This window comes from Leptonychotes weddellii, chromosome 10, assembly GCF_054177405.1.
Source record: "Leptonychotes weddellii isolate Sample4059 chromosome 10, ASM5417740v2, whole genome shotgun sequence".
NCBI lineage: Eukaryota > Metazoa > Chordata > Mammalia > Carnivora > Phocidae > Leptonychotes > Leptonychotes weddellii.
In genome coordinates this window covers 5,302,450-5,323,243 of record NC_138378.1, presented here as the reverse complement: position 1 = coordinate 5,323,243, position 20,794 = coordinate 5,302,450, and the positions used below count along the sequence as shown (strand labels likewise).

Sequence of the window (20,794 nt, the reverse complement as noted above, 5' to 3'; positions counted from 1 at the left end):
ATTGTATGGTGCTCAGGATGACCTCCCAACAGAGAAGGAGCCAGCCCCAGATGTCAACAGTGCTTTCTAGACCTGTTCTTGCCCCACTCCCACCCTCTGGCAACTAGTGACTTGTTCTCATCCCCATAGCTTTGCATTTTCTCGACATTTCATGTACGTGGACTCTCACTGTCTTCTGCTTCAGCTTACTTCCATCTGGACGTCTTTGAGATTCGCCTCTGGGGTTGCATGTTCCAGTTGCTCATCTCCCTGTTGCTGAGTACTATTGCATAGTATGGATTTGATCCCGTCGCTGAGTAGCATTCCACGGTATGGCTCTAACCCAGCTTGTTGATCCACTCACCTAGTGGAGGACACCTAGGGGTGCTTCCAGCTTGGATGGTCATGAATATGAGAAACATTCACCAACAGGGTTTGCATGAACCTACACTGTCCTTGCTGTGATGGAAAGCAGAAGCGAAATCCTTTGTGCTGCTCATTTCCCACAGCCTTCGCACATTCCACGTGTCCACCTGTTCCCAAATCATCACACCTGCTATCTGAAAGGCCAACAAAGCTGTCTGAGCAGGCTCTGCTCCCACTCCAGAGCTGAGTGGAGAAGGCCCGATCCTAGAAGCATTCAGTGAGGCAGAAGCGGCTGGCTGTGCCTGCACATGCCATGCCCAGCCCCTTTGTCCCTGGCCCTCCTCCACACGAGGAGGCTGCAAACAGACACTTCCTAGTCTCGCATACAGCTCGTTCTAGGATGGGTGCTGCAGGCTTCTCAGAGATGCTCTCCTCCCTAAAAAGGCAGGCAGAAGGAAAGAAGATCCTTTATCTAGTCCACCTGCTTCCTTCCTCCGTGCTTGGGGATGTGGAGGCCACCATCTTGCCAAATGTGATGTGATGAGTCTCAGGACACAACGTGGGGCCAGGAGGGAAAAGATCTGGACTGTTGTTGATTCTGCCAACCCAGGGGTTGGCAAATTGCAGCCTGCAGGCCAAATGCAGCCTACCGCCTGTTTTTGCAAATAAAGTTTTATTGGAACCACCTTGCACATTGGTGCACATATTTACCACCTGCTTTCATGCTCTAATGCCACAGTTGAGGAGCTGTGACAGAGACTATCTGACCCACAAGGCCTAGAACATTTACCATCCGGTACTTTATAGGAAAAGTTTGCTGACATCTGCTCTAACCAACCCTGGATCCACATACTTCCAGACTTGTAAAGGAAACCATAACTGCCCCGAGATAAGGCACCTTAATTGTCTGTTATTTGCCCATGAAAGTATTCCTGACAGAGCTGGTTCTACCCATTGTTGGCTCACAATAAATATGAGAAACCACCATTACTGAGCGTTTGCTCTGCACCAGGCACTGTGCTGAGCCCATTCCTCCTCAGGTAGGCCTCCTGACCCCACATTTACAGATGGGGAAGCCGGCTCGAAGCTGTGAACTTAACCACCAAACCATCACTGAGTCCAGGTGGATGGAAACACAGGAAGGAAAAGATTGCTCGGGCGTGAATGTGGGCAACCTACAGAGCCTCCACACTGTAGGAAGGATTCCCCAAGGCATGAGGAGGAAGGTCTTCCAAGAGGTGAGCCAGTGGGTGGTGGTGTGCAGGACTCTGGGCGTGGAGGACAGGGACAAGCCCGTGCATCAGGCCACCGTTGGCGGGTCCTGGAGAGGCAGGAGCAGAATCAGCACGCCCAGCCCAGGGGAAGATCCCCAGGAAGAGGCATGGAGCCCAAATGGGGCCTCTCAGGAGAGGAGAGAGCACAGCCCAATCACAGAGAAGGTGACATCTTCGTTTTCTTGTGGCTTCGTTTTCCAGGCCCAGAGCCACTGGATCCCCCGTGGAGGCCCACAGCAGCAGAATGCTCTTCGCCGATTGTACAAAACACATTAATTCCGGCCACTTGTCTCCGTGGACCAAGGCCCAAGTGACAGGTGAGAACGTAGTTAACACTTGTGACATCTGCCTGGCCCCAATGACCCAGTGTTGTCCTAGTCACTGCTGCCCACCCAGCCCGGGAAGGACCCATCCCAGCCTCTGGGTCATCAAGGCCTCCTCCTGTCTCTCACTCGGCTTCTGAACAAACAGGATGTGAAGCAATCACAAGGGTGACGGCACCTTGGAACCAGCTGCGCGCTGTGGGCGGATCACTCGCCAACCTCGGCTTTACGGGGCTTGGTCTGCACAGCTGCCCTGGGTGAATGGCTCACCTCGCGGTCCCGTCCCAGCCGCCGCCGCCGAGCATCACACCGGGACAGCAGATGCCCTCTATCCTTTAAATGCCTTGCAAACCCATTCAATCCCGTCGGGGCTGGTGAAGAAGAGGGGCACGTGCTCCCGCACCCGAGGAGAGAAGCGAGAGGCTCCCTTTTCGCACAGACATCCAGAATGCATGTGTGTCTGACTTCAGGAAGCAGACAGGGGGCGGGAGCGGGGAGACCAGGCCTCCTCATCTACGGGCAGCGGCTGGAGGCAAGGAGGCCTGAGGGGGGCAGATGACGCCACCAGATTGTCTTCTTGGATTAGAGAGGTCGGGCTTTTCGACACCGTCCTCCGGAGCCTCTGAGTGATTTCTTCTCTGGACAAAGGAGAGGAGGAGGACCCTAGAAACTAGGACAAGAGGCTGGAGTCCTTGTCTTGGGAACAAATGACCAGGTGTTTGCACGTCTGCAAGGACAAAAGCGTCTCAAGCCCGAAGCAGTGTCTTCGTCTGCCCGCAGCTTTGGGACGGAAGGTGGCAGTGGAAAAACCATGGGTATGGATCCAGAGAGCAGCTGAAAGCCCTCCTGAGAACCCCAGAACTTGTCTTCACAGCCTCCTCCCTGACCTTTAGAACACGGTCTCGTCACTGTCCACCTTCCGACGAGAACGTGGGCAATGTGATGGCAAAATCCTTCAGGCCCTACCCCAGTGCCTACAACAATCTCGGGCTCATCAAATGTTTGTTGAGTGAAGAAATGTGTTTCCAGTGCAGGTGGAGGGACTCTCGACTATAGGAAGCTGGTTCTAACACCCAGGTGCTGGGGCAGGGAGAGGCCAGCATTGCTCCCTGGCCTGGCATGCAGGACCCGGGGCCATCCTGTCTGCAGGTACAGTGCCCAGGCCCATGGTACTTTTAGGGGCCCATGAAAATGTTTTCATTTTTAATCCAGCCAGGATTATATTCATCTTTATACCAACATGGTCATAAAACATCATTTTTACTTTTTTTTTTTTTTTTTAATGGAGGGAGGAGCCCACAAAAGTCAAACGCAGCCCTGGCCACTTCTGTTGGTCCTGCGGGAAGCACACTGGCCTCTGGGTTCTTTCTCAAACCCTTTCCTTCCCAGGCAGGAAGCAGGACGCTGTAGGGTCCCGAGCTGTCTGTCGGCAGGGCCCAGCCATGTACCTGGCAGGCGCTCATGGAGTACACACTCCCCAAGCCTGGTCCCTGCGGACCACATTCCTCGGAAGGCGTTTCAGCGAAGAGCGAAGTTGGGGGACTGGAGTCAGAACCAGCGGTGAAGCCCAGGTCTACCCAGGGAACTGGGCGACTTCAGGCAGGTGGCTCCCCCTTCTCGGCCTCGGTTTCCTCGTCTGCTAACGTGTCGATGCTAACAGCCGTGCTCCCTGGGCAGGTCCCCGAAAGCACGAAGCTCGTCAAAGGCAACCATGACGATCCCATCGAGTGTGCAGGGAGCATGGATGGGGTGCCAGGCCCAGGGCTCAGCATTTCCCAGGAATTCACTCTTCTGCCCGACCATTATTGCGCCCGTGGAACAGAAGAAGGGACAAGGCATCGGGAGGCTGGACCCGCTGCCCAACACGACATGAGGCTGCCCGAGGAGCAGGGACTGGGCTGCTGGCTCCAGGCAGGACCCGTGTGGGTCTGTCCCTATTCTGCACGGGAGCCTCAAGCCAGCAGCCTGGCCTGCAGCGAGGGTTCAGGCCTCACCGGCACCACGGGGACAGCCCCCTTGTCAGCTGGCTAGCCCTCCACCCGGGGGGAGCCAGAACGCGTCAGCACCCCTCCATTCGTGCCTCCTCTCCTCTCCCACCCGCCCCTGGAGTGCAGAACACCGCCTGTGTGGCTTGGGGGCAGCTGCCTCTCCTCTTGCCTTCTGTACAAAGGGAAAGACAAGTAGACGCCAGCCCTCCTTCCCACAGCGTCCTGTCCTCGGATGAGACAATGCTCCCCAGTTGGCTCCCGATGAGCCACAGGTGCCCGGAGCGTTTATGGGCTTCTCCCCCGCACAGGCACGCTCTGTGCTGCTCCCCAGGGGCACTAACAGGAAGGCGCAGCTGGAGGGAGAGGGAGGTCTTCCTCCTGGGTGGTCTCAGGAGGGATTTGGAGACCCGCTGAGCAGGAGGCTCCCCTCGCACCAGACCTAAACCTTCTCAAAGAAGATCTATGATGTCTGTGCCTCACTAGGATGGAAGCAAGCTCACCAGTACAACTACCATCAACATGCCCATTGTATGGGTGTGAAAACTGAGGCCTCTTGAGAGGGGACAGGCTCCATATTCCAGCAGCCACCTAGTGGCTGCAAGATGCTGCTAGGGTCTGGACAAGGATCAGACGCTGTACCTGACTCGGTGCCCCTTCTCCTTTCCTCCCAGAGCGGGCACTGGGGGCTGGGCAGGGGTCACCGCCCTGGAACTCGGCTTGCCCAGGTGCTGTAGGCAGCAGCGGGGCTCACTGAGTTTAGGTGAATGCCAGCAGGAGCCCCCGGGGCAGGGGCCCGGCTGCTTCTACAAGAAACACAGCTGTGGTGTACCAGCAAACGGAGCCCCAAGTCCACGGACTCCCCAACAGGCTCTGCTGGTCTTTCACGGGTGCGGGCATTTAACATGATGGGGTGCTCAGCCTGAGCATCATCTTAGTAGCAGGTACCCCAAAACACGGGGCATGACTTTGCCAGCATGTCAGCACTGGGCCAGGCCCCAAGTTACTCAGGGAGCTCGTGAGAAAAGGCAGCTTCCTGGGCCCAATCCTCAGGGACTCAGCATAGTGGGTCTGGGGTAGGACCTGGGAATCAGTAAGTTCAACATGCCCCCCAGGGGATTCTGAGGGACACTGGGGTCGGAGGGAAAGCAACTGCATAGCCAGGAGCCCATGGTTTCAGAAACGCTGGGCTCACTTGTTTCTTATCTCATTCCCACAAAGATCCGGAAATTCATACCCCCCAGTTAGCCATTGTACCCTTTATCCTTCTCTGATGGTCTGAGTGGGTGGTCCTTCCCTGACCCAAGCCACCAGGCTAAACTTGCTTCCTGGGCATGCACAGTGCCTGGACAGAGCAGCCAAATCCCTGGGTGGTGGCATCCATACCCAGCTCTGGGTGCCCCATCTGGGAGGGGGCAGGAGGGGAGGAGACAGGCCCTGAGTCACGCGTACAGCTTCTGATCCTTGCCCAGACCCTGGGTTGCATCTTACGAGCACTAGGCTATCCTCCCCATAGATGAAGAGGGGTCCCCAGGTGGCTGCCAGAACATGCAACCGCACACCTGTCAGGGGCCTCCTGTCCCGTGAGGATCTTACTGGTAGCATCTGCCTTGTGGCTCATGATGGGAATTACAAGAGATCATGGCATAAAGCACTGACTCTGGGCTCAGTGGCTGCCCCAAGTTGAACAATTAAACTCTTCACTTGCATGAGCTCATCTGATCCTTCACCACCACCCTGGAAGGTGGAAACTATTATTAACCCCACTTTCCAGATGAGGGACATTAAGTGACTCACTCTGGATCATGTGGGTAGAAACAGTAGAGGTGAGGTTTGAACCTGGTGAGTCTGGCCTCCTGGGCCCAAGCTTTAACCATCAGGCTGTGCCATCTCAATGAGTGCCAAGCCTTACCTGCATTCTGGGGGGAAGCAGAAGTGGAGGAAATAAGGGCACAAAGCCCCAGACTTTGGGGGAGAAAGGTGATGGCAAGCCTGACACTAGGGGAACTGGGTTGGGTGTCACTTAAGAGAAAAACCAAACTTGGGCCACCCCAAGCCAGCAGGGCAGACAGGGCAGAGAAGCACAGACCCATCAAGGTCAAGCTGGAAGATCTAGACAATATCCACAAGTCCAGGAAAATGGTCACTCTGAAGAGAGGAGTCAAATCTACCGTAGCCCCATTTTTACTTCATCTCCAGTATGTTCCTCAGGAGCTTGTAAGTGAAAAAGAAGAGTTGAATGACTCTATTGTCAAGTAAGTTTAGAATTCCTCTATGCTCTATTCCCCATCAGGAAATTCACAACGGACGTTTGCAAAATAAAGGTTCTGAGAAGTCCTGCAGAGAAACCTGCTTAGTTTATCCAACCTGGCCTTTCTCACACTTAACTGATCATGAATGCTTCCTTTCCCCCGGGACACCCATCGACACTTCATGGGACACAGTTTGAGAAGTTCTGGCATACAAGAGGAATTGCACACTTTGTCTATAAATAATCATCTGAAAATAATAAATCTTTTCAACTTTGTGGACCACAGAGTCTCTGTCACGACTACTTAACCCTGCTGTGATAACACAAAAGCAGGCCTAGACAATACGTAAATGAGTGAGTGTGGCTGTGTACTAATAAAACTTTATTGACACCAAAACGTGAATTTCATATTATTTTACATGTCATGAGACGGTCTTCTTCTTTTGATGTTCCTCCCCCATTTAAAAATGTGAAAACTATTTTCAGCTCACAGGCCACAGAAAAACAGGATGCAGGCTGAATTTGCCCCTTTCAGGAATTTATCCCAGAGCTACATTCAAGTGGACAACGACGTGTGCACTGAGGTTTTCCACTGCAGCCGTGTTTGTAAGAGCAAAGGACCAGAAAACACCTACACGTCCTTCCCGGGGGGGCGTGGATAAGTCAGGAGCAGTAATAACAACACCAACACCATTAATAACAGAAGCAACAGCCCTGGTTCAGGGTGTGTTTCCTGGGCATCGTGTCTAGACTCAGCCTCTGTTTCTCAACGCATGGCCCGGGACCAGCCGCCTCCATGGCAGCCTCCCCTCCACTCCAGACCTGTTGAATCAGAACCTGCATTTTAATGAGATGCCCGGGCGATTCCTATGCACACTAAGGCACTGTTTTAAAACTCCTTCTGTATTAATGCCCCCTACGGCCCTGTGTGTTGGAGACGAGGAGGCTCTGGAAGGTTAGGGAATTTGTCCAAAGTCACACGGCGAATGAGTGGCAGGCTACATTCACTCCGCACGTATGCGAAAACACAACAGCCCCCGAGCAAAGAGGGCATCTCGTCCACGGCTGCAAAGGGCCAACCTTCAAGGTAAGTTGTCAGGTGAAAAAAAAAAAGCAAGGCAGACAACACCATATACACTATGTCACTACTTGCGGGAAGAATAAAATAAAAGCAAAGCAGAATCTACGTGCAGTTGTTTAAACACCCAGAGCGCATTTCTGAAAAGACAGCCAGGAACGTGGAAACAGCAGGTGCCCCCGGGATGGAAGTGAGCAGCTGAGGCGGCGGCCCCGGGGAGAGCTGCACCCTTGCACGCATCTGTAACTTGCCTTTTAAGCCACTGGTAAGTATTACCTATTCTAAAGTCAGTGTGTTTCTAGTTTGGGTTTTTTTTCCTGAAAGCTGGTGTAAGGAAGAAGCTACCCACTCCAAAGCGATCCCCCACTTAATAAGAAGCACGCTTTGGAGGCAGGCGTGCGTGCAAGCAGTCCCACCCTGGTTCCCACTCGCCTTCTGGCCACCCTTGTCAGAGCAGGCAGATGCCCGGCAGAGAGTGAGTGGGAGGCACAGGGAGACGCAGGCCAACAGTGGACTTTCCAAATATTTGGGACTCAGAACCACATCTGGGGTCACTTGGGAGGGGCTTCGTGCCTTCCTTGCACCCGTGTCGTGGTCCTTAACCAGGGGCAGTTTTGCTCTGCAGGGAACATTTGGTAACATCCGGAGACATTTTTGGGAGATGCTACTGGCCCCGGTGGGTAGAGGCCAGGGCTGCTGTTAGACATCCTGCCACGCACGGGACACATGCCCTATGTGTCCAGGCTGGGGTGCCTGGGTCAGCACGTCTCAGATGGCCATGTGTTCCGCCATCACCTGGGGCCCCGGTTGAAGTGCTGGTTCTAACGTAGCAGGCCTGCATTTCCAAGAGGATGCCAACCCCACTGGTGAGGGCCTCACTCTGCGCAGTCAGGCCTCGCCCAACCCGGCTACGGCCAACTGTGTAATCTTCTCTTGCAAAGGGGGTAGGTGCTACTTTGGCTTGGGATCAAAAGGCTGGACAGTGGGTACTGGCTGGTGGGGGCTGGGGGGCCCTGTTTTGATGGAAACAAGCACGAGCTTGCTGAGCTCCTATGCGAACCCAAGAGCACAGGCTGAGCCGGACCCAGTGGGGTGGTGGCCGGAGACCTACCGTCCAAGGTCTCCACGCAGAGCTGCAGGCCCAGATTGTGCCGTGGGTTGACCACCCAGTGATTGCTGGTGGCAGTGATGTCGAACACCAGCCAGCCCTCCTCCGAGGCCCAGAGGGTGCGGCTGTCCAGCAGGAACAGGTCTGACTCCCTGCAAGAGAGGAGGGGAGACACAGGCCCCAGGTCAGCAGGTCATGGCTCCATCACCCCGTCACCAGCCAGCCGCTGTTGGAGAGAAGAACCATGTGGAGTAGGGGAGGTAGGAGGAGGGCCACCAGGCCCCCAAATGTGGGTGCAGCAGAGCAAGACCCAGGCCTGGAGACCTCTTAGTAGCTGTGATGGGAAAAGGGAGTGTGTTAGTGGCAAAAAGAGATCCACACAGGGGACAAGGAGCTGCTCCAAAGCAAACTCACCCTTCACACTTGTTAGGGGGGCACACCAATGGGATAGGGGGACAGGAAGGTAGGAATTTACAGCCTCTGTGTTGCTGGGAGTCTCAGGGAACAGAAGCCCACATTTGTTAGATTACTCACCATGTGCCAGGCACCACCCCAAATATTCTACACACATCATCTCATTCAACTCTCACGACCCTACAGTGTAGGGATATTATCATCTCCACTGGCTATGGTAAGACCATGACTTGCCCCAGGTCATTTAGCTAGGAAGTTACTGAGTTGGGGTGTGAGCTCAGGTAACTGAGCACGAGTGCAGATGCTCTTCATTTCCATGCCATGCAACTTCTTCATAAGTCCACCAAGTATTAGGAGGTGAACTCCTAGACTGACATTATTAATAGAGATAAGCCTTTAATCCTCTCTTCCTCACATTTTGCAGTAGCAAAATGGGTAAAACGACAACTGATGTTGTAGTGGACGGACAATGGATGGGTAGGTGGATGGATGGAAGGGTGGATAGATGGGTGGATAGATGCATGCATGCATGGATGGATGGGTGGATGGGTGGGTGGATGGATGGGTGGGTGGATGAGAGGATGGATGCGTGGGTGGATGGGTGGGTGGATGGTTGAATGGTTGGATGGATGGGTGGGTGGGCATATGGATGGATGGATGGATGGATGGATGGCTAGGTGGATGGGTGGGTAGACAAATGGATGGATGGGTGGGTGGGCATATGGATGGATCGATGGATGGATGGATGGATGGATAGGTGGATGGATGGATGGGTGGGTGGATGGGTGGATGGAAGAATGGATGGGTGAATGGGTAGTTGGATGGGTGGATGGATTGGAGAGTAGATAGGTTGGTGAATTTTTACCTCTGGTAAAAGATAGCAGAATTCTAGTATACAAGGTCTCATAACATCTTGGGCAGTTTTACTTATAAACATTCAAAGTTTCAATATTTTGAGTCCTTCAATAATCAGTTAAAATATTTGAGCCCCCCACATTGTGCCAGACACTGGGGTACAATGGTGAACAACACCTAACCAGCCCCTGCCCTGGGGCATTGACAATCTCCATCCCATCATACCTGGAGTGATCTAATTTTCCTGGGAATTAAGGTGAATTTTCTCTGACTATTTATGGAGCACTTACCGTGTGTCAGGCTCTGGGTTGAAATGCCTGACCAGCGTTATGTCAGCACTGAGTCCTTACAACAACTCTGTGAGGTGGATAATATTACCTGGGCCATTGTGCAGACCCCAAAACTGAGGCTCAGAAAGGCACAGTTGTTTGCCTGGGGTTATTAGGGGTCCCTGTGTGCTAAGACAGAGCCAAGGCAGGACTGAAATCCAATGAGACGGCCTGTAAGCCCAAGCTTGCAACCACATATGAACACAGTTCTTCTGGACACTATCTTTGCTCAGGTGTGACTATCATCATTTCAGAGCCTTTGGCAAATCAAACTCATTGTAATATAAGCCATTAAGACATCGGCTGGAGCCGAGGAGCAGATGCCCCCTTAGATGAGGCACATATCTCTTGTTGGCCCCCATCCCTGATTCTCCTATCACCAGTCATCCCCATTCATCTCTGTGGCCTGGAGACTCCACGTTTGTGAGGTTGGTGAATTGTAATTCTGCTGCATGCCATAACACACTGACGTTTACCAGTCACCTTCATGTGTACAAGACTTGTGAGAAGGCACGCAGAAAATAAATCAGTAATTTTAGCCAGTGTCTCAAATCTCCTTGAACGCAGAACCCACTGGAGTTGTATGGGGAGAGTCACGGGTCCTCAGAGGGGCGTACACAGGGCTGGAAAACCAGCCTCAGATAGAGCAGGAGCCAAGGCAGGTGTGAGGATGCAGGGCTGTCTCATCAAGCACAGCTATCGAAGGCAGGAACTTGGGTTCCACTTCTCTCTAGGCATCGCTCCATCCCAAAGCCTGAGAGCAGAGAACCTAGCTGGCTTAGTCAAGGGGGTGCCCAGCCCTTGGCCATGGGAGGGCAGGGATGGGACAGCATCACCGGGACCGTAAGATCGAAAGAGGGGTTATCCGCATCCACGTCCCTGAAAATCTCACTTTAGGTGATATTCAACAATGGCCAGAACCTGACTGAGAAAATGCCGAATTATATTACGCAATGTGTGCAAATGAACCATGACTGGGGATCACCTAGCCAACAAAACGTAGCTGCAGCACAAGACAGTGCGTTTTCTCCTCACCAGCCCCTCTGAGCTCACACCCCTCTCCAGCACGAAGAGATGATAGAAGATGATAGAAGCAACAATGGCTTTTTAGAGCCACAGAGGATACCGAAGACCCTAACTTGGACTGTCCTGTCCCAACGGAATAATAACGAGACGGTCTTTCACGACCACCTCTCTTCCACTTCTTCCCTGGGCCCCTGGACAGGCAGTTCCAGAACTGGCTTGGGGGATGTCTGCACAGATTTTCAACTTACAAACAAGAGTTTCCTGCTGTCCCCGTCTCCAGTTTGCCCTGATGACTGCCCTGGCTATGGAGCGCCGCAGTCAGCAGTCCACAACGAACAGCAGAGAAGAAACGCCACTCCAAATCCAAACAGCTCCCCCACTCAGACAGGCTCCCTGGGCCCTCGTAGGAAGCGTCCACACCACAGCACAGAAGTCGCCAATCTGGGTGGTGACTTTGCTGGAAAATGTTATTTGCAGAAAAATGTGACCAGATATCTGGATAAGCCCTTATGGGCAGTAAAACAACGAACAGTAACTTGGGGCCCTCGAACAGTGAACGTCTTGCCAAATGATACCAAACGTTCTTATTACCGGCTCGCCTTGACTTATCCCGTGAATCAGCGGGAACATACCAACTCCCCTCCCCCTGGCCTCGGTCTGGGTCTGTTCTGGGCCTGCTTGGAAGGAGCAGAGGCGCATTCGAAGGCACCGGGGCAGGAGAGCCTTGGAGAGGCGGGAAGAGCAGGATACTAAAACGGGCTTTGCTTCTGCCCCGAAGGTCTGGGCATGAGGTTGGCCCACATGAAGAGGACAATGTAGAAATGACTCTGCAAACCAAGTCCACGGGGACAGGTGGGAGAGTGGGCTCTTCTAGCTGCCACCTTGAGCATCTCATTAGAGCACAATGGTTCTTACACAGGGGAGGACATCTGTGACATGTTATTTACCTTGAACATGCTGGCTTCCCTGACCCAGCCCGGGCGCGAGCAGAGGCGGGAAAGGCTCAGGGTGATGGTCCCCCAAGGAGCCCGACAGCACTCCCCCACCCTCAGCCCTGCTGGAACTCCAAGTTCTTCCCTTGCGTCAATTCTCCAGGGTCCCCAACGGTAAGACTGTTGTTCCCATTTTACAGATGAGGATGGGGGGCTCCAGGGAAGTGAAGCCAACTGTCTACGCTCAGTGACCTTGTAAGGGACAGAACCGGGCACAGCATCGGAAGTCTGACCCCAGAACTTGAGCACGTGAGCCCTGTCACTTCCTTAACTCAGCTCTCACCAAAGGACAAGAGACACAGGAGGTGGTTGGATCCTACATGATGCCTATTACTGTCACCATGGTGTGTGGAGCAGAGAAAATACTAGATAGGTATGAGATCTGGGGGGATGGGGAAGAGAGGAGAGTAGGTTGAGCCAGCTGATTCCTGGGCCTCAGTTTCCTCCTCTGTAAAATGGGGATAATGCCACCTTCTTCAGCAAGTGCGGAGACCCAAGGGAAGACCAGCTAGGCAGCAAACTCTCAAGGTTCCCTGGGGCATCTCTAGAGTTTTCCCCGGTGCACATTCCCTGCTAGATCTGTTTGGGCCCCCATGTTATGTGACCTCCCCAAAACCCAAGAGTCAATAGTCAATAGACTACCTATCCATTCAAAGAATGTTCACTTTGACTCCAAAGTTCATCTGACAAGTATACTAGGATGTTCAGAGTCATAGACTTTCTGCAAATAGGGCCACCCGCAATTCCTCCCACCTCGGTACACACAGGCAGCTCTGCCATAAATCAGTGGAGTCTGTTCCCCACCTCTGAAGTCCGGGCTGACCTTGCACCTTGCTGTGACCAGTAGGACGCAGTGGAAGTGAGGCCCAGCTCTGTCCGAGGCTTAGCAGTTCCGTTTTGGCTCTCTGGGAAGCTAGCCATGGATCAAGAAATCGGACTGCTGTGCTATAGAGAGAGACTGCATGGCAGGGGGCAGAGACCATGGGGCAAGAGGGTCTAGCAAAGAGAGAGACAGAAACCAAGCCAGCCCCCAGCTGAGCCGCGAGCTTCATCAGTGACCACGGCAGACACCATAGAAAGTACAAGAACCACCCAGCTGAGCCCTGCCCAAATTCCTGAGCAACAAAATGACTGTCGATTTACACTGTTGTGGGTAGTTTGTCCATCACAGAGACAGAACCCAAACCATAGTTGTACTGTTTATTGCAGAAAAACTGAAAACCATCTACTAAGAGACACGGGTAAGACATGGTGGTGTGCACAAACTTCCATATAAATCAACACTTCTTGATGAGGGGGAGATAGGGTATCAAGCGAAAAGGTGTTATAAAACAGAATGTATAGCGTGTACATTTCTGGAGAAATACAAAATGCTAAAAAATGGTGAAAAAAAGAAATAGAAAATTTCAGCCACACAACATGCATTAAGAATTGAAATAGAAATGAAAAGCCTTTCTCACCCCCCCATTCCTAAATGGCTTTGTACTTTGTTTTTACCAAAATCACCAAATTATCAACAGACAATTCCTGCCTATACAAATTGGTCAAGAAAATGGGAGAGGACAAGGTGGGAAAAGCTAGTCCACCACGGCCTCCAACAACGGACAAGGCCAATGTGAATAGACATCTCTATAAAGATATACGAATGGCCAGTGAGCCAATGAAAGGAAGGCCAGCATCATCAGCCACCAGGGACTCAGAACCACAGTAAGATAGCACTTAGCACCCACCAGGATGGCTAAAACCAAAACAGACAGTAACAAGTGTTGATGAGGATTCACAGTAACTGGACCGCTCATACACTTCTCATGGGAATGGGAAATGGTGCAGCTGCTTTGGACAACAGTCTGGCAGTTTCCCAAAAGGAGAAACACAGAGCTACCATTTGAGGTAATTTTACTATCCAACAGAAAAATGAAAAATAGATCCACGCAAAAGCTTATACACAGATGTTCATAGCAGCATTATTCATAATAGCCCCGAAAAGCGGAAACAACGCAAATATCCATCCATTGATAAATGGATAAACAAAGTATGGTAAACCCACACAACGGGAAATTATTTGGCAGTAAGAAAGAATGAAGAACTGAAACCTGCTACTCTGTGGATGAACTCTGACATCATTATGCCGAGTAAAAGAAAGCAGACCACATACGGTGTGATTCCATTTATATGAAATGTCCAGAGAAGCAAATTTACAGAGACAGAAAGCTTAGTGGTTGCCAGTGGCTGGGAGGGGGCGCACAGGGGGAGGGTGGGTGCTAATGGGCACGGAGTTTCCTTCTGGGCTAATGAAAATGTGGAATAGTGGTGATGGTCACATAGCTCGGAATAGACTAAAACCACTGAACTGTACCCTTTACAAGGGTGAATTGTACAGTATGTGAATTATGTCTCAATAAAGCTCTATTTTTTTAAATGGATAAAGCCCACTGAAGCCTAAAATACAGAACATAGAGCCATTATGCTAATAAGATGTGTTCCCCCCTCTGCACGTGTTCATCAATAGCGTCCCAATGCAGCGGCACCTTCTATTTCTGAAAGAAGCAAGATTGACGTGGGACAGCCTATTCCCATGTTCCACCCGATCTGCATTACGACCCCGGGGGAGGGGGCTGGCCCGGCTCTCAGCCCCCTTCCGTGGGTGTGGACGACGTGCCCACTCATCCAGGCTCACAGAGGGGCCACCGAGCTGGGATGCAAACGTGGCCTCGCCTCACCTTCTCCTGCTTCTCCCGATGGAAGCAGCAGTAGCAAGACCCCGAAGGTCAACTGCTCCCTCCTGAAACCCAGGTTGCCCTGAAGCCCTGCTCTCTGTGAGGCGTGAACCGCCGGTGACCCCAGCGTCGTGGCACGGAGGGGTGTTAATATTTAACCACCAGCCTGGGAACAGGGTGGTGCTGGGGCCGGCGGCCTCCTGCTCCTGGGGACAACCCTGGGAACCAGCTGAAATCTAACCCACAGAGAGAAGCCGGAGGACCGCATGCCACCACGAGAGCTGCTTTCCAGCGCCTCACAGCCCCCCTTCCCTGGAAAGTTCCACCCCGCTGGAAAAGTGGGTATTTTTAAATCCCAACGTGGGAAGGTGGAAAGTGCTTTTTTTTTTTTAGCCCTCTGGCTCCTTAGAAACGATTCAGAGACTGTGATCTCAAGGGCCTTCACCACGACCCACTCCCACAGCGGGATGATCCCATGCAGGATGTGGGGTGCCACCCCCGGACCAGGGCCTCCAGGAGATCAGCACGCCACACAAATGCAGCCCCAGACAGGACAGCCCTGGAACCGGCAGACTGGCCAGCTTGGAAGTCTGAGGGTTTCTCCGGGCCAGTGCAGGAGCTACAGGAAACAGAGAGCCCAGCCGCACCCCCCACCCCACCCAGTGCCCACTGCCTCATCACTGGAGAGAGCCTCCATCCCACAGCCATGTGGGGACGATGCCTCCTCCCACCTTCTGCCAGCAGATCCCAGCGATCTGGGGTCTTAAGAGCTGAACGGGGCCTTAGAAATCTACTCCCGTGGCTTTAATTTTCAGCTCAGGAGGCCAGACCTTGTGCACGGGCCGCTGGTGGCCACATGGGGAGAGCCAATTCTGGGCCTCTGTCTTGGGTGGTATGATGGAAAACACTCTTGCCATCCTGGCCTGAGACCCAGCTCAACAGTTGTCCCCCGCCCCCGGGGTCCCTCAGACACAGCCCATCGCCTTCAGGGAGCTGGGGTTTGGAAGAGCCACATCTGGAGGCACCAGGGTCTCTGCAGGAGGTCTGGCTGGCAGCTGGGGGTCCCAGCACCAGAACACTAAGGCCTGGGCCACCAAGCTCGAGTGAGGGACATTCTCTCACCTCATCCTCCCTCCTCCAATGGTGTACATGAGGTCACGACCCCCACTTTATAGACGAGACAGTGGAGGTGCAGATGAGTTAAGAAAGTGTCCTCAGCCAGTGAACGGCAGGCCCCAGACAGGAAGCCACACGGAGCCAGCCTTCCCATTGGGACCCCCAGCCAGGAGTCCTCCCAGGGGTTAGAGGACGTGGAGAGAATCCAGGAGAATGTGGCTAGCTCCATGCCAAGTGACCCCCATCAAAGAAAGAGAAATGAATTTCAGATTATGTGGTGGGCAGAATAACACGTGTGCGTGCGTTTCACGCACGCATGTGCACACACACACACACACACACACACACACACCGGAAGTCCACATCCTAATCCCCAGAACCTGTGACTTGTCGAGGCAAGAGGGCCCTGCAGATGCGATTTAGGTGGCGCCCTGTCATCACCAGGGTCCCTATAAGGCAAAGAGGGCGACAGAGACAGAGGTGTGAGGATAGAAGCAGAGTCACAGGGAAGTGACTGCTAGCCGGAGGGCATGAGCCAAGGAATGGGGGTGGCATCTGGAAGCTGGAAAAGACAAGGCAACGACGGATTCTCCCCTGGAGCATCCAGAAGGGGCTCAGCCCTGACACACCTTCAGATTAACTCAGTGAGATCCATCTAGAACTTCCGACCTCCACAGACATAACATAGCAAATGGGTGCTGTGTCAAGCCACGAAATTTGTGATTTGTCACAACAGCCATAGGAACGAATGGAGTTCCATTCCTGAAACCAACCCTGAACACCCCTAGGTCCCAGGCACTCTGTGAGCAGCCAGAGATGGAGCTCTGACTCCAGATGAGCTGAACGCATCACACAGTGAAGGCTATTAGACCCTGATCCGGGGGCATGAGGTGAGGAAGGAGTCCTCCGGGGCAGCAGAGGAAGGAAAAGCACTCAAGTGTCTCCTGAGGCAGGTCAGAGGGATGGGCAGAGTTAATGAAGCCAGGAGGGCAGGAAGGGCATTCCAGCAGAGTGTGCAAACCAAATGAGAGAGGCGAGGGGAGCCTGCAGCCATGGGAAGGTTCTGGGCCGAAGCACAGCTGGGAAGAGTCTCCAGCAGGGGTAACCTGCAGACTCCCCTCCCTCTCCCCTGCTCTGACCCTCACCCCCACCCTCTGGCTCTCTGGAACACTGCAGGGCTGGGCGCTTTAAAACTCTGCACACTGTGAATTGCTGCGGGGCCTGGAGAACATGCCCCAGAAGACAGAGAGCAAGAGTGAGTGCGGTGGGGAAGCCCCAGCTTTCCCGGGCTGACGTGATGTCACGGAGGGGGAGCAGGCATGCTGCTGCTCAGCTCAGGATGAGTCAGGCTGGGAAGCCAGCAGCCCCCGTGCACCTGGAGTCCGACCAGCACGCAAACACCAGGCCCGCAGGGGAGCCGGGAACGAGATCAAAGGGCCCACGGAGGAAGTCGGGTGTGGTGCTGCGGGGAGTGCCCCTCCAGAGCCCCAGGCTGGGGAGGACCCAGCCCAGGTCCCCAGCACCCCACCTGGGGCTCCAGGAATGCCATGCCCTCTACCAAGTCACCCGAACAGGCCCTGGCATCCCTGGAACAGGAAGATGAAGTCGGGGAGGTTCAAGACTTTTTTTAAACACACTTTCTTTAAGACTACGCATATCCAGGAAGGCTAAAATTAAGTCATTTGGGAGGAAGGTGGAAAAACACACAAAGAAGCATGATACCCTCCACCCACGGCCAGAGCATGAGTCGCCAGCCCACGGTTTCCCCACCCCAGGACCATCTGTCTGTCTGCCTCTCTCTCTCTCCCTCCCTCCTCCCTTCCCACCCCTGCCCTTCACCTGGGCATTCACAGGATGGTCAACAACACTCCTGTCCACAGTCCAGGAGGCCCCTGTTGTCAAAAGTCAGGAAGCAAATCAGCAGCCATTAAGGTCAGGGCCTCAGTTTCCCCATCTGCAAGAGGAAGGGTTTGGAGTTTACCAAGTTCTCCCACCCTCCCTGACCCGCCCTCCCCTGTCCCCGGGAACCTGCGAGGCCTTTCAGAGCCTCCTATCTGAGTAGATAACTGCCCTGCCTTCAAGCCGTTATTAGCTCTTAGAATAAAAAGCCCAAACTCCCTAACGTGTTCCCCCTGCCTCCCCGACACCCCCCATCACCCCACATTCCTCCTGCCGGCCCCCCTTCAGGCTCTCGTCTGTGCGGGGCCGCAGCCAACCACAGTTGCCACCTGCTACGTTGTTCCCGGTCTTTTCATCTCCATCACACCTGTTCCTCCTTGAGCGCCCCAGGGAAGCTTCCAGCAACACCCTGAGGGGCACGTTGTCCTTAGACACGCTCCGAGCCTCTCCTTTCCAGCGCTCAGGCTGGTGTTTAAATTTGTTTGCAGAGTTCTTTGGGTTTTCCTCTTTCCCAACCAGATTCTGAGCTCCTAGGGCCACAAGAGCGAGGCCTGCTTTGCCGGCCGCTGGGGTAGCCCCAGCTCCTAGCACGCAGCGTGGCACACAGTAGGTCTCGAACACCTGCTGAGCGAACGTGCTGGCGCCTTCAGACCACTGCCACCAGCCCAGGGGGGGCTCTGGATCACGTTCTATCGTCTGTGTTAGTTAAAGGGCAAAAGCGAATGCTTTTGTTTTTCAAATGACTCTAGTGTTTCCAGCAGTGGATTCACCCCCAGTTCCCGGGGCCTCGGCCCACTGCTCCCTCCTACCCCAGTGCCCCCTGGGGGTGCCTGGCCCCACCACCGGTCAGTCCCAGGCCCTGCACAGCCCACCCTCCCGGGCTGCCTGTGTCCTCGGGGGGCTGCCGGCTGGCCCGAGCAGACCCCCGCGGGAAGCTGCCGGGGACCCGGGCTTCACCTCCTCCGCGCCTGCACCCTCAGCAGCAGCAGCACCAGCTCCTTTATCGGGAGGTGTCCGGGGGGACCAGGAGGACACGGACGGCCAGGAAGCCGCAGCTGGGAAGAAAGCCAACGGCAGATTTACTTTTGGACCCGACTCTTGTTCCCCTTTGCTTCCAGTTTCCAGGGTTTGGGCTCCCGAGTTTCCGGAAACTGGAGGCCCTGTCACTCGGTTCAACCGAGGCACAAAGCACATCGACACCAAATGACAAGAGGTAAGCTGCGCTGGTGACATCAGTCACGGAAAGGCCTCGGGGAGGGGGCGCCCAGAGAAACTGGGCCTGCTGGGGAGCGCCGTGGGGCTTCGGAGGTGGCTCTGGAAACCCACTCCTGGGCGGCTGCGTGCATCTGGCTTCGTGGAGGCGGGCGGGCGAGCCTTGGAGAGACTCATCTTCTGAGCCTTCCCCTGGTTGCCCCGTTTCCTCCAGCGCCAGACCAAAAGAGAATGAGGTCAATGATGCCTCTTCCACGCACACTCAAGGAATAAACAAACCAACACAAACACAGCTTTCATGCTGGGTCATCTTCCCTACCTTTCTTTCTTTCTTCCCTTTTTTTTTTTTTTTTTAAAGAACCACAGGCTGTTTTAAGATTCCAAACCCAGAGGCGGAAAAGTCAAGTGAAGCAGGCAGTGGACGGAGAAGGGAGGTGAGCCTTGCAGCTGGGTTTGCGGAAGAAACAAGGATCACGATCGCCAAGGTCAAGGTTTTCAGAAACAAAGGTCAGATCAGAGCGCCTCGATGCAGAGTGGGGGGGGGTGTCTCGGACTTCACTCCGACCGCGGGTCCTTCAACGGAAGAGCGGTGGCCAGAGGGAAGGCTGAGGAGAGCTCGCTGGGCCTCACGCCACCGAGCTCCCTGACGGCGCTACCAGCTGGGCACCCCGTCGTATCTTCCGTCGTATTTTGGGGACCCCCAGAGGCAGATCCTGAGTCAAGGACTTAAATGCAAGTAGCCTGAGAGGTGCCCCCCACCCCGCCCCGGGAACCACCTGGACTTGAGGGAGAATGCAAGGCAGGGATGGAAAAAAGCCCAAACAGGACACTGTGTGCATGTGGGGCTCACACCCTCTGGGCCCCCAGGACGCAGCATGAACACCACTCCACGCGGTGCTTCCCAAGGTGACAGGAAGCTGCAGGACTTATCTACCAGTCCCTGACTGCCAGCAGCGGAGGGCTGCTCCCGGGAGCCTTGGCTCCTCCATGGGCTGCAGACATTCCCAGGGTCAGAGAAGACCCTCGGGCAGGAGAGGTCAATGCCGGGCGGAAGCATCCGGGTCTGCGGCCACCTCACTGAGGAGGGACGGAGGCTCTGTCTGAGGCCACAGCTGGCGAGGCCAACACGGCAGGAGTCATCCCCCCCCGAGGTGGCCAACAGGGGCTGGAGGAGAAAGACTCAGGGCAGGGACACCCACTCAAGACACCCATGGCCATGGGCCAGCGCGAGAAGACAGTGATGAAGAGGAAGGAAGCAGCTCCCTTTATTGCCCAGGAAGCAAAACTGTGGGGGTCACAGGTTCTCCTGGGAATTCAGGGTCTGGAGATGCACCCCAGGCCCTCTGATGGGAAAGGGATCTGAAGCAGGACTCTGTTAGCAAAAGCTTTCCAAGGAGAATCCCCATTTCCTTTCCTTTGACAATAGGTTTCTCTGGAGGCTCCTGGTTCTGACTCTTAGTCCTATCTGCCTCACAAACCACCCTGCCCTCCCTCCTCCACGCCCCCCACCCGTGGGCCCAATCCCTGAGTCAAAGGTTGAGTGCAAATCCCCAACCTCATGACATTGAGGGGAAAAAAGAAGTCTGCTTTTGGACCTAGGTATCATCTTTCAAGAGTCCTTAATTAGGCCCTAAAGAAGAGTCAGAAAAAGAAATCCTATTCCTTAAAAGGCTCTTATAATCTAGTCTTCACTCAAGAAGCAAAACTGTTTGCTCTGTGCCAGGCACTGGAAGGATGGTGGTTGAAAGCCCCAAAAGTTACAAGGTGCTCCAGGCTGAGGACCTAGTGATCTTGACTCCCAGCTGTCCAGGTTCAAAAGACAGTGAGACCGTGCCATGATGGGGGTCTGAGCTAGATTTTAAAGTAGGCA

At 54.1% G+C, this 20,794-nt stretch overlaps 1 protein-coding gene across 1 annotated transcript in view; it reads right to left on the bottom strand.

Annotated features, from left to right (window-relative positions):
• The window catches only part of BMP7 (bone morphogenetic protein 7), an 82,315-nt gene that overhangs the window by 15,297 nt on the left and 46,224 nt on the right, over positions 1-20,794 (bottom strand). The window contains exon 3 of the mRNA XM_081832540.1: positions 8,368-8,516. Within this exon, the coding sequence (XP_081688666.1) occupies positions 8,368-8,516 (149 nt within the window). The remainder of the gene's footprint in view (positions 1-8,367; positions 8,517-20,794) is intronic.